Source organism: Drosophila albomicans, chromosome 2L (assembly GCF_009650485.2).
Source record: "Drosophila albomicans strain 15112-1751.03 chromosome 2L, ASM965048v2, whole genome shotgun sequence".
Taxonomy (NCBI): Eukaryota; Metazoa; Arthropoda; class Insecta; order Diptera; family Drosophilidae; genus Drosophila; species Drosophila albomicans.
The window spans coordinates 4611882-4625477 of record NC_047628.2 but is presented as its reverse complement, the minus strand read 5'-3'; the positions used below and the strand labels follow the sequence as shown (position 1 = coordinate 4625477).

At 38.1% G+C, this 13596-nt stretch overlaps 1 protein-coding gene and 1 long non-coding RNA gene across 9 annotated transcripts in view; one reads left to right on the top strand and one right to left on the bottom strand.

Annotated features, from left to right (window-relative positions):
- Positions 1-312: 312 nt before the first annotated feature.
- Positions 313-13596, bottom strand: part of LOC117565929 (leupaxin) — a 27214-nt gene continuing 13930 nt past the window's right edge. For 3 of the 7 annotated variants that reach the window (XM_034245311.2, XM_034245308.2, XM_034245312.2), the window contains exons 2-8: positions 11340-11506; positions 11059-11281; positions 10851-10992; positions 10691-10782; positions 10483-10622; positions 4166-4876; positions 313-859 (exon numbers count right to left, since the gene is read on the bottom strand). In XM_034245311.2, the coding sequence (XP_034101202.1) occupies positions 593-859; positions 4166-4876; positions 10483-10622; positions 10691-10782; positions 10851-10992; positions 11059-11281; positions 11340-11506 (1742 nt within the window). In that variant the 3' untranslated portion in view covers positions 313-592. Of the gene's footprint in view, positions 860-3205; positions 4081-4165; positions 4877-10482; positions 10623-10690; positions 10783-10850; positions 10993-11058; positions 11282-11339; positions 11507-11579; positions 11626-13220; positions 13352-13596 lie in introns of those variants that run through there. The other 4 variants (XM_034245306.2, XM_052002915.1, XM_034245309.2 and 1 more) reach the window with 4 other exon arrangements.
- On the top strand, positions 8313-9037 carry LOC117565932 (uncharacterized). 2 transcript variants are annotated; one of them, XR_004571949.2, is made up of 4 exons: positions 8320-8502; positions 8564-8676; positions 8761-8869; positions 8949-9037. It is a non-coding gene; the product is annotated as an uncharacterized LOC117565932 (long non-coding RNA). The 2 variants fall into 2 exon arrangements; XR_007954621.1 differs by having other exon boundaries at positions 8313-8502; positions 8564-8869.

The window sequence follows — 13596 nt, the reverse complement described above, 5'->3', positions numbered from 1 at the left end:
GCCGGCATCTTTGCTAAATATAAGATTCGCATATGCAAGAATCCAAGTGTGAGTGAGAGTAGGAGAGAGCGGCACTCGAGTAGAAGTGGTGCGCAGATAAAGAGCAAACGAGATTATGAATGCTTCTCAAACTGTAGCAGCTGCTGTGATGCTACAAGGTTTGTGTCTTCGCTAAAATCGGCGCTGTTAACTAACAGAATAGCACATTTTGTTGATCAGGTTTGGATAATTTGTTATTTAGGAAACTCAAATTCATGTTGGATACGATTATAGTTAATTAGAAATAACTTTTATAATAAAAACCAAGATGGATTTATCATTGTAATGTTTTTATTTTGAAAGGGCAGAAATATCGCTTTGACCATCATATCGATGGGGTATTAGTGTCTTCTAATTGATTATTATTCATACATTCTGTGTGTTGTCTGTGTTAATTATCTTACTAATTTGACTCGGTTATACAAAGCACAAACATATTGTAATTATTGTAAGCAGTGATAAAAAAAGAGACGCAATTCGTACAAAACAGCATTATATCGTAACTATAGTGTGGAGCACATGGCTAGTATAAATCCGTCCCAAACGGGCCAATTCAACCGAATATCTTGTCGAAGCAGGCATGACAATAAGGCTTGTCCTTCTGCTCCTTGAAGGTGCCCTTGTTCAGTTGCTTCAAGCAGAAAGCACAAACGAAATGTTCCGGATGAAATTTCTTGAACATCGCCGTAATACAACGTCCCGTTATTGGCTTCGAGCAGCCGGCACAAAGCGATCCACGCTTGGCATGGTAATGCGTCTCGCAATAGGGCAGACCCTCGTGATCGAAGAAGGATCCTCCTTGGAACGGTTGTCGACAGTCCTTAAAAAAGAGAGAATATTGCAATTAGATTTACAATTCATTTAAATTATTTTCTATAACTTATATAGTATATAGTATATATATTATATAGTAGCCAAAAAGTATAATTCCGAATTTCAGATCTATAGATCTTTTTTCGAAATAGCGCTGTAAGAACAAAAAGTAATATAATGAGGAATTATTTTATAGCCGTTTCGAAGTAACATATGGTTTGTCGTCAAAGTAAGGTCTTTTTTCAATTTTGTATGCATTGTAAACTGCAAAACAAAATGCTCTCGGTTGATTTACTACTGCGTCGCAGACATATTCTAATTATTCGAATATACTGAAAATGAGGAAAAGATTTTGGATGATCTATTTATTATAAGTCAAAACCCAAATGTTTTTAAAAATGTATTTTCCGTTTTCTTTTTTGTTTCTGTCGCTATGATCAGGGGCCAACTGATGCTAATTACAACCATAAATTAGCGGCCATATAGCATGACCGTGTGTGCAGGCAGAAAGCGTATCCTCGCGTTCCCATCTGAGTTTTGAAATTATTTCAAATTATTCGAGATTATTTGAAATTCTGTAAAATGATGTGTGCGGAAATTTGTGTGAAATTTTACGCCTGGCCAAAAGGAAAAGAGCCAATTACAATTATTGTCAAATGCGAATGTGTCAAGTGAAATATTGAGATGGCTATTGGCAAACGTGATCGAGCCACTGTGCACAGTGGGACACACTCCCATGAATAACTTTGGCTTTCGGCTAATTGAAAAATACAAGGGAAAAGCCAACAATCAATTTGATACATTTTTTGGCACATTTTCCGACGACGTTTTTTGTGTTTTGGAAAAACATTTCTACAGCAGCAGCGACAACAACAACAACGACAATGACAACAACAACGACAATAGCAACAAATCAGAATCGCTTTAACAATAACATTTTGCGCACGCTTTTGGCCAATCTCCAAGGTGCGACAAGGGGCGAAAGAGACGCAAGATACAGCAACAAAATACGGCAGATATAGAGAAGGAAGAAAGATATATACTTGTAGAGATTATAAAATATGGAACTGGCAACAATTAAATATTGCCTTGCAGCATTCACACAGCTGTCGAAACAAATTCAATAATAAGCCTCCCTCAGAAGTGATATATACACAGATCACTTTCCGATAATATACTATAAATAAAATCATGTCATATTTTTTGACCATCCTCAAACTAGAGTAGAATTCAGTCTTTCATCGACAGTCTTTGGTATTCGCGATCATCTCTCGATCAATTAGATATCACGCTCTACAAACAGAATTCTCTGTGAGAGAGTATAGAACAACAGGTGCATTGTTTTTTTTCTTTGATTTATTTTGTAAGTGGGCCAACAATTATTCAATAAACAAGAATCAAGAAATCATTCGAATATTTGGGCGTCAAAAGTTGACGGTGATATGTGTAAACGTATTCGATATATGCAAAAATTTTCATTGGAATTCATTATGAATTTTCTGAAATCTGTTGAAAGTCTATAATTATGCACAATTTAAGTATGCACTCGATTATTTTTAGATATGGACATTTTCAACGGGAAACCTCCAACGACAATGTATAAAGATAAATGAAAAATTCCTAAGATTACATTTGTAATAAAACTGATAATATGAAAATTGGGTTTGCATAGTAAACTATTTAGGAAAGAACCAAGAGAAATTTAACATAAATATGCGTATTCTAAAGTCTTGAGTGCAATATAGAATTTAATTTATTGGATTTCCTAAACCATATTATCGGTTTCAGCAAAAAAGATTTAGATATTCTAGGGATTTTTTTGTTCTACTCGAATGAACTCAGTTCATGAAAGTATTTGCCCACGATTAACAAGGAATCTAATAATATATGTACATAGAGAGGGAGATGGATATATGCAATGTGTTATGGCCAAGTACTCGTGAGTACAAACAGATCTGTATACATATATATATATATACGATATATAAAATAATTTGCTAAATTTGTTTGTGTTTTATTGCTGTGCGAAACGTCAGCAACCAAAATAGTTTCTACTTAGTTAGGCTGCCCTCCTGCCCAATCCCCTCCTCCTCCCCCTTCCTTGGCTCCATCAATGAGTCTGGTCAGGGGTTGCGAGGTGGGGGCGTGAAATGAGCGATATATCTAATCTCCTACACGAATCTATGTAGCAATACTGTAATTTGTTTCTAGCAACAACGAAAACAAGAACGACAGCAACAACTGAAGGCCAAGGGACGCGACCTGCAGACAGGTCAAGGCCAGATCTCTTGACACTGATCTTGAACTGTCACGTAGCGTGACAAGGTGGGCGTGGCCTTGGCGCCTCGCAGCATTTGCCGTGTTGTTGCTTTGTGTGTTTTTGTTTAGATTTTTGTTGTGTTTTCTTTTTGGTTTTCTATTTTTGTTGTGTGTTTTCTTTTTAATATGTAATTATTTAAATTTTATTTACAAAAACAAATTACAATATTGCTTCATAAATGTTTAAATTTAAAAAATACCTAAAAACTTAAATCTAACTTTGCATATAGAAAAGTTCAACAGGGCAACAGCAGAATGGCGTTTGGACGCCAGGGGCGGGGTCTGAGTTTCACAGGGGCAACAGGGGCGTAAGACACAAGCCATCGTGGCCATCATAAGAATAAGAGCAGCTCGATTCTGGGCGCCAACCACCGACCCAACCGATTACTCGGTGGTCAGCAGTGGTGCAGCCAAAGTAATCGATGTGTAAGTGACTCTCTGTGTGTGCTGTGGTGTGTGTGTTGTTTGTTGTGGTGTGTGGCTGCTCCTCGAGGTTACTGGACTGGTGGGCAACGTGTTGAGGCCCCGACAAAACGTATGCGAAAAACGTTTACAACGAAAATAGCCCCTAGATGACTAGATGACAAAAAAAGAGCGAGACAGCGAGCGAGTGAAAGTGGCACGCAGCAGCTGCCACTCGATAAACAACAGAATACACATCATCCGAATCTTTTTCTATCTTCTCTGTCTGCCCCAGTATCTGGGCGGGGGGCTATTTTCGTGCTGCTGCTGTTGCTGCGGAACTTCAACAAGTTGTTGCTGCTGCTGCTGTTGCTGATGTTGCTGGTGTTGGGATTGAGTTTTGGGCTAGCGAGTTTACTCCTCCTCGTCGACGCCCACACACTGCGGACACACAGGCTTGCCCTCCATGGCATAGAAGGACTTGCCACGCACAGCCTTCTTGCAATCCTAAATTCGCATTTATTTCGTTTATAAATTTAAATATCAATTTAAAGGGAATGTCAAGACAAATACAAATTAGATAAGAACTTACCCTGCAGACAAAGCAATCGGGATGCCACTGCGAGTTCAAGGCGGAGATATAGTTCTCCATGATGGCGCGGTTGCAGCCATTGCATTTCGGGGCAAACATCTCGAAGTAATCGTTGCGGCAGTACGGCTTGCCATCGCGCTCATGGAACCCATCCTCGCCGAACTGCTGGCCACACTGGGCGCAAAAGAAGTGCTCGGTGTGCCAGGTCTTATCCAGAGCAGTCACACACTTGTCCAGAATGGCGCCATTGCAGTAGGCGCAACGTGGACTGAACAGATTGTGGTAGTCGGGTTCGCAGTATGGGAATCCGTCGCGCTCGAAGAAGTTGCGTGTGCCCAGCTCCTGGCTGCAGTGATTGCACGTGAAGTGCTCCGGATGCCAGGTCTTGCCCAGGGCAGTGATCACCTGGCCGACAATTGGCTTCTCGCATGCATTGCAGCAGCCCTTCTGCACTGTGTTGACACCTTGACGACTCATATTGGCCTGTAGATTGCCAAGCATAGAATCCAACTGATCCTCGCGACTATCCTCGACGATTGTCGTCTCCTCAATGGTCTGCGTGAGATGCGCCTGCTGTGTTCCCTTGTTCGGTTGCGCGTAGTCCGTCACCGTCTGTTGGTGATGCTGTTGCTGCTGCTGATGATGATGTTGCTGCAACTGTTGCTGTGCTCCGTCGTATCCGTTGCTGTTGCTGTTACTATTGCTGCTGACCTGCCAATGTAGAAAATTACAGTGACTCGAATTAGTATTCGTATTCTGTGCTGGGTGATCAGCCTCCTTACGTCGCTGCTCGATGTGCTCGGCTCGACTGAATTCAATTTTATGCGCGCGCCAACACAAAAACTTTTGCTTTTTGCCTTTTCCACCCAGAGACGCCACCCGAAAGCAACAACAACCACAACAACTAAATATATTCTTTCAACAAATTGTTGTTGTTGTTGTTGTTGCTGCTGCTGCCGCTGTGTGTTTCGTTGCGCACGACGCTCTCCTCATAAATACGCTGAGCAGCGATTTCTAGTTGACGTAGTTTTTGTTCATTGCCAAAAATACGAAAACACCAACAACACCAACAACAACAGCAGCAAACAATTTTTAATTTTTGTTGTTTTTTTGAATGTCTGTCTGCTGTTCTGTTTCTGATTCTGACTTTGCTTGTGTTTCTGCGTGTCGTGCGCGAGTTTCCATTTCAACATTCAATTTTCTTTCATAAACTTTGCATTTTCATTTGCTGTTTTCCTCTGCCTCTGTATGCGTAGCTACAATATAAGGCTGCTCCAAACCAATACCTAGAGACGCCTAATTGAGTGCTTTACTTATGTCAGTCTCTCTCTCTCTCACTATCTTTCTTTCACTTTTTATCCGCTGCTATCATAACAGTGACGTTTCAAGCGTCAAAAAGGACCCATCAACAGAGGGCGCCAAATTTATGTAGTTTAACATTACAGCTGTTATGACGTTAATATTTCTGTCAACTCTTTAAGAAGCAGCAGATCAATAACTATTAAACAAGATTGTCATGCGATTTGCAAATCAAGTTTTATTTTATTTTAAGTATGAGTTACGAGTTTTCAAATTCATCAGCTAAATATCTTTCCTAGAATTGTTTTTGAAGAAAATTCCAAATTCATACAAATAAAAAGAAATTCCCAATACATTCCTCATTCCATTCGAAGACAAATAAATACTTCAACATTTTTCCTTCAAAACAATTGATTATTTACACAATAGGTTATTCCCGGATGATTCAACTAATAAAATTCAAAGTGAATCATGTCAAATAATTGGGTAAAATAGCAGCATGGTTTTCCAGGTGTTAATAATGAGTTTATATAAATGTTTAATTTGCAGTAGTCTACTCTACAATTAAATTGAAATATGTTAACTCAGTCAACGAATCAATAGAATGAATTATATTAGCTTCCAGCTAGCATTACACATTTATCTTGACTCCCATATTACAAGGGACTCACCGTAAAACAAATGCGCCCACTGTTTAAGCAACCCGCACTCCGCCCCTGCGCACGATTTATATTAGCTTTTAGCGTTGGCGGGAATTTGCTGCTATTTTCAGATATAATTCATGTAGCACTACGCATGTGTGTTTACCAAAAAGCAAGATCATGAAAAAGATCAGAATCTCGTTGAGGCGCTATAAAACTGAAAGCTAGCCGGGTGGCAAACAGGATTTCCCCATAAAAAGCGCATTGGACACGTTCCCCATTTCTGCTGGTCAAAAGCGATGCAGCCAAAATGCTTAAGTTGAGGGAGGGACTGGATCAGGAGTATGTGGCAGGGAGAAAACTAGAGGAAATTTCGATCAATGAGCAAGAAAGTTTTTTTGGTTTTTTTTTCTGAATGGCGGGCAGGATGTCGGGGGCCTCGATTTGTAATTATTGCCGTAGACAGACCGCAGATTGCCAATTGGGGGCGGCAATGAAAATGAGCATAAAATTATAGAAAACTCACACATAGACAATTCGCTAAATATGGATAGCTATGTAAATAGGCATACACATATACATATATGTTGTATATACAAAAATGAAAGAGAAATATTAAAAAACTTGTTCAAAAATAGACATGCAAATGATTTGCAATGAACAAAAAAAGAATGGAAAAATGAATAGAAGTAGCGAAGAAGCAGAGACTAGAAAAACTATAGCAGTCGCCTGCCTGGTTGTGGAAATGTGTTGACAGTGGTGACCCGAGAGGCCCGCTGTGCGGGGGCGTGTCGTCGTGTCGTGTGGGCGCCCCAAAAGAACCCCAAAGCAAAAGACCAAACCGACCGACAGACCGATGGACAGACGGACAGACAGAATCGACCGACCATTTGCTGTTTAGGTGCCGTGTGCAATATTGTTTATATATTTTTCGTGTATTTTATTTTTTGCGTATACACACGAACACACAGTTAGCTGAATAGATACACACACATGGACACACACACAGACGCACGCACACTGAAACATTCATAGATGGCTAGCCAATTTCATTTTCATATTTATCATCTCTTTGCGGCATATCAACAAAAGTCACGGACACGCCGCGTCTCGAACCGACGGCAAAAATTGAAAATGATATTAAATAATTAACAAACATGGCCCCGCACACTCACACACACACTTATACACCCACATACACACTCTTTCTATATATTCTTTCGTCAATGACATTGAAATGCAATTTAAAATGTCTCCCCCCTTTCCATCCTCTTTCGACGACCACGCCTTTGACGCGACTGACCATCGACAATTGCCAAGAAATATATTCTGCACTTAGTAATTAATTATTAATTAATTAGTTGCAGTAATCAAAGTGACATATTCTGAATGTGGCTTATTAATTGCATTCCTCTTCTGGGGATTGCCAATTCGAAAGAATATCCTCAGCTTGTGCTTTTTCTTTACTATAATTATTGTTATTGCGGTTGTTTATTCTTATGACAATGAAAGTTATCGAGAACATCAAAAACAATCCAATCAATATTTGTAATATTAGAAAATTCTAAATTTGAAGCGCGATCTTCAGCTGATGCATCAAGTATTTTGAAAAATATTGAATTTTAACTTTTTAAATCATTTAAAATCAAAAATTACTGCGAATTTCTTCCAGATAAGTTTAAAATAAGTATGAGAGTTATATTAAAAGCTGCATTTCGATATATAAACGGACTCTGCAATTGCAAATATCTTCTAAATATATCGAGTTTTCTTTAATGTTAAAGAATGCAATTTAAAAATTATTGGAAACACTTTGATGAGCAAAACTGCTAATGAAAGGTAAATAAATAAAGAAGGCGAAACAAGTAGGTAATTAGTCTAAAATTTAATGAAAGTCGGAAAAATAAACGACTTTGCGGGAAAAGTAAACAGTTCTCCTGCCAAGCTACACACTGTTCAGCTGACGGATTCATTATGTTTTATTATGCACTCAAGTTAATTGCTGTGCAGAGACAGAGACAGAGACATGAACTGCTTTCAAGGACACCACTTCATTAACTAGTTGTGGAAGCAATCGAAGGGAATCGATTCAATGAATGTTCAGCCTTGACCCAATATGAGAGGAAAAGATGCAAACAGAATAACTGGGCAGCTCGCTTCTTTGAATATTATTATATGGAACGGAGCGCGTGCTTGCGACGACAAAAATGCAGAGCACATCTGTTAAGATATATCATCATCATCCATCCGTTGTGTACAATGTCAGAAAGTTCTAAAAACAACTGTCAGATCACGAGAGATGCGAGCTGTGAACTGAGAGCTAAAATACTTATTATAATCCCAGAATGAGATCGTTACCGAGAAGCGGAAACAGTTGCGTCCTCCTATGCAAATATGGTAAATAAGTATTTTGTTTATTTTATGGCCAAGAGATTGATTGTTTTATGGACCTACATAGAATAGAATCAATGAAGACTCGAGGCGCTCGGCGATGAGTTGAAATCGAGTATTATTTATAGGCAGACATATGGACAGACAGCTCGTTTTATAGCGCCGTGTGCAATAAATCGCGTAAATATGACAATAATTTAAACTCGTATTCTATGGTTCCTAATCGTGATCATAAACTATACAAATTTATGCACCTATTAAAAGTTCCACCTTCAATATTCCTCGACATAAGTCAAAGTCAAAAACTCAACGATGGTTTCTCTTGACATTTCATCAGGCCACTTAAGTGGGCCAGGGGAAATAAAAGCCACAGGTAAGAGGGGGAGTCTTTAAGATTTGCTTGAACAACTTGCGTCACGTTATTTGACAAGATAAATTTGTTTATTTTATAGTTTTTATTACCAAAAGAGTCAACCAAAAATGAACTCGTACATAAAGGAAATTTCAAAACACAACAAACGTTTTCAGTTCCGTCCTGCTTGTGCCAAAAATATCATGCACTTTGTTTTTGGCAATATACTTGGCTAACCCTAGATACGCGCATACATCAGGTATATATGTATATATCTACATAGATACGATATCCAATTTGTGCAGACGACAGGTGAGAAGTGAAAACATTTGTTGGCTCGAAACAAACTTGCAAAAAAATTGAAAACGCAACAAAAAAAATATTGTGCCTGATTTTTTAAAGACTTTTTAATTTGATTCTTAAAAAATCAACAAAATCACAGTAGAGATCTTAATTGAGGAACGAAGGAAAGTTGAAGGAGCATAGCGCAACATATCTGGATTAACTACAAGTAAGAAAGCTACAGTCGAGTGTGCTCGACTGTGATACCCGCTACCCATTTTGAATCAAAGTAAAATATTGCGGTATTATTTTCAAAATATACCGAAAATACTACAAAAATACTAAAACTATACCAAATGGTATATATGGTATATCGTTATAGTGCCACATTCAAAATATACCATAGACGGCACAGTACCAGATTGTCAGCCAAAGCAACTGAGACCCCTAGTATATATGTACATACTATTGTTTTTATTTTATATAACAAAATTCGTGACTCTAGCTTTAAAATTGTTGTTGATTTGCGAGGGCGGAAGTGGGCGTGGCAAAACTTTGAAACAATCTTGATCTGCGTGTAAACATAACAAATGCTGTCGAAAAATTATAGCTCTATCTCTTATAGTCTCTGAGATCCAGTGTTTCATGCGGACAGACGGACAGACAGACAGACGGACATGGCTAGATCGTCTCGGCTTTTGACGCTAATCAAGAAAATATATACTTTATAGGGTCGGTGATGCCTCTACCTGTTACATTTCCTACCGGCACAAGGTTATAATACCCTTCTACCCTATGAGTAGCGGGTATAAAAATGTGTTCAGAAGTACATACATAACATATATGCTAAATTCTACCATTCTGATTATTTAAAAGATCCAACAAACAGCCAATTATTTTGGTGGGAAAGATGAATATCAGTGTGATAATTTAAATAACTGCGAAGAGCAACTCGATTTATAATAGAAGAAACTATATTTAGAAAAAATTAGTCATTATTTAAAATAATGACAACCGAATGTATATAAAAATAGAAATCGATTATATGTCAATTCTAATTTAAAATCAAATCATCTTTCGGTATTAAATTCGGTAAATTTATAGTATTCAGTAATCTATTACTTGAGTACAACAAACCACAAATTTAAGAGACAACAATTGACTTTGTATAACGGTAATTTACAATTTACAGACGCCCCCCAATTTGCTATCTACACTTCAATATTTTTTGAAAATGCTGAACTATTTTAGTGTGATTAAAATGTTGCATACTTTTGGGAGCTGACATATACTATTAGAACAATGAAGAAAAAACTGCAAATACTAGTACATTCAACGGATTATTATCTTACCTTAAAGTCCGACAGTGATGCCATTAAATCATCCAATTCCTTGGTGGCCTGTGAAGTGTAGGTCTGATGTTGAGGCGGAGCTGCAAAGTTGGGTGAGTACGAATCCTTTTGTTGCACTATGTGCTCCTCAACAGAACCAACTAAAAATATGAGAAAGATTAGCAAAGTGCACATAAACCATTAATCAAAAGTTCACTTTAGACAGTACCTGGTCCATCGGGTCCTGAGAGCTTCTCGGTTTTCGTTTCGCGCACGGTAATAGTCACATGACGACCGGGCGTCGGAGATTTGTGAGCAGATCTGAACATTAAAAAGTTATTTCCATTAAATTGACTGTAATAAACACAATGTATACAACGGTTAATTACCCATTAGGGACAGCATAGATGTGCGCATTGTCCAGCTCGTTTAGAAGACTATCGACTGTGGGTCGCTCCTCCACTGTTGCGTAGCTGTTGTAGGTGTTGTACTTAGAGACCGGTGTGCTGTAGTTAACTGGCACATCGACTTCTGAAATAAAAGTATTCATTATGAGTATATTATTCCTCCCGATCTACAGCATAGCTCAACACTAACCCTTGCGTTCCGCACTGCCATTGTTATAGCGTGCATTCTGCAGATCCTGCAACAGCGAGTCCAGCTCTGACAATCCGGAGCTATTCTGGGCAATTCCATTATTATAACCTGAGCGAGGCAGCGAGCCAGTGCCTTGATTCTGATAACCATTGCTCTGATGACTAAGTCCATTCAGATCCGCTGCCGTAGGAGAGCGCGTCTCTACGCTGTAATGCTCCTGGTACTGTGAGAAGGGAAGCACTTATTAGTCGGGAGATCTCTTAGAAAGGTCCTCAACTCACCACTTGTGGCTGTGCCTTGCCCCTCAGGCTGCCATACCCTGGAGTATTGTCCACAAACTGTTGATGTTGCTGCTGCTGCTGCTGTTTGGGTTGCACTGTTCCATACTGCGGCTGAGATTGTTGCGGCTGCCCCGGCACGCTGTTCTGCAAATCAGCAAGGAGTGCATCTGTCGATAAAGAAAGATTAAGAATGGATTAGTCAAAGTATAACACTCAAAGCACTTAACTTAAAGTTTATACCCAAGTTGTCGTAATCGCCATAGTTAGCCATGGCCCACAGACTTAGCTCAATCAATAAAGAAACAGTTCTGACGCATAGCGTTCTGATAACTGCCGTCCAACCTCAAAATTGTACTAGTTTCTTTCACATATATCTTGAATAAAAGTTACTGATAACACAAATTCTCGTTGAGTATGTCAACGGTTTGTTTGCCTTTCGCCTTTGTCTTATCAACATTCTTAGCTATGGAAAACTTGACGGTTTGTGTCTGAACTTACAAAGGTAAATACATAGAATACCATTGAAAGCTCTAAATAAAACTGTTTTAAAGCTCTAATACTTTCATCGCTGATGTCACTAAATACTACATCTAATTACAGATATGGAAACATTATTTGTCAGATGGACATATCCAAATTGACTTCCTTAATGGTACAATTCAATCTATATTTCAAAGTATCGATTTTTGTATAAATTGTTTTACTGATGAGGTACGATTACTTCATTAAACTATGTATAACAAACCCAAGTCATTCAAATTTTTTTGTACATATAATTTTATATATCCGAATTGAATAGCAAGCGTAACATAATATTGCAGCTAGAGTCGTTTTCTAGTGCAATACACTACAATAATAATAATAGTAAATATTCCTGAAAATTGAATTGCTATCAGATTAAAAACAGTAAACAGTTTTTAGTTGCATTTAGTAACAATATATTTGGTTTTCAAACATGTGGTATATTTTGAAAGTAATACTACATTCTTAAATATACCAAACATAGCCTTCATTATATTTTAGTATATTTTCGTTATATTAATTAAGTATATTTTTTGAATATGGTTTTATTGAAAATTTATAGTCGAGCACACTGGACTACAGCTTTCTTATTTGTTTAATTTAGAGTCAAAAAGAAGTGTAGTCTGTAGACAGAAGGATGCACCTCCACATAAAACTTACATGTGTTCAATACATTGAAAATAGCTAAGACAATAAAGTCGCATGGTTATCTGTATGAACTCCTGAAGTTCAGATATAAAGGTACCTTTTCTTGTTTTGTGCATACTTGTTATTATAGAACACATGATACAACTATGCTCTCGCATATCGAACATAGACTGAACATTTCTGAAACTTAAGTTGCGATCGAATGAAAAGCAAAATCGGTGGGGCTGTAGAGCTTTTATTGCCTTGGTGGACATTATATACCAAGTATAATTTTTTTTAAATATTTCAACATATTTATGTAGTCAGTTTCCCCGTTTTGTTTTTTTCCACATTGGGTACCGGGTATCTCATACTCGAGCACACTCAATTGCAGCATTCTCACTTGTTAAAATGTTCAGCTACTCTAGACCTTTTTTAATTCTCTCTCTATAAAATGACTTTAAAAATAAATAAATAAATTCATTAATATATTTTATAAAAATTTTACTTTTTGTTTTAATTTGAATCTACAGAGGTTTTTAGGCATTAAAGGCATTACAAATTTGCACCATTCGAAGTTATAGAGTTTACTATAAAAAGAAGCGGCCACCCAAACTAACTGCATATGGACTTGACCTTGGCATTGGGAGCACTTGAAGTCAGTGGCCTCTAGCCAGTGGCCTCAAACACAGTTACAGCCAACGCTCGTCACGCTCGTCAACTTGGACTTACCTAAACGTCTCTCAAACGCGCCCACTTTGAAGCAATCGTTGAGGGGCGTGCTATGGAACGATGATGATATCAGTTTCGAAGGCATTTTTTAGCCGGTTGAAAAATATGGCCAAAATCGATGAAGACTCTGAACGAGGTATAAACGTTTTCGTTAGTTCCTTTATTAGAAATGTCACGTTAAACTGACTTAATTACAGCAACAACAGCAACAACAAAACCAAAAATAACACCGAAAATGAAATAGACGAAAAACGATTATAAACTCTGTTGCCAACTGACCGAATTTGAGCAACTATCAAAGCCAAACACTGCAAGAAAAGTCAATCAGAAAGCAAAAGCCATGGAGTGAGACTCCCACACTGCCACCAAAAGTGTC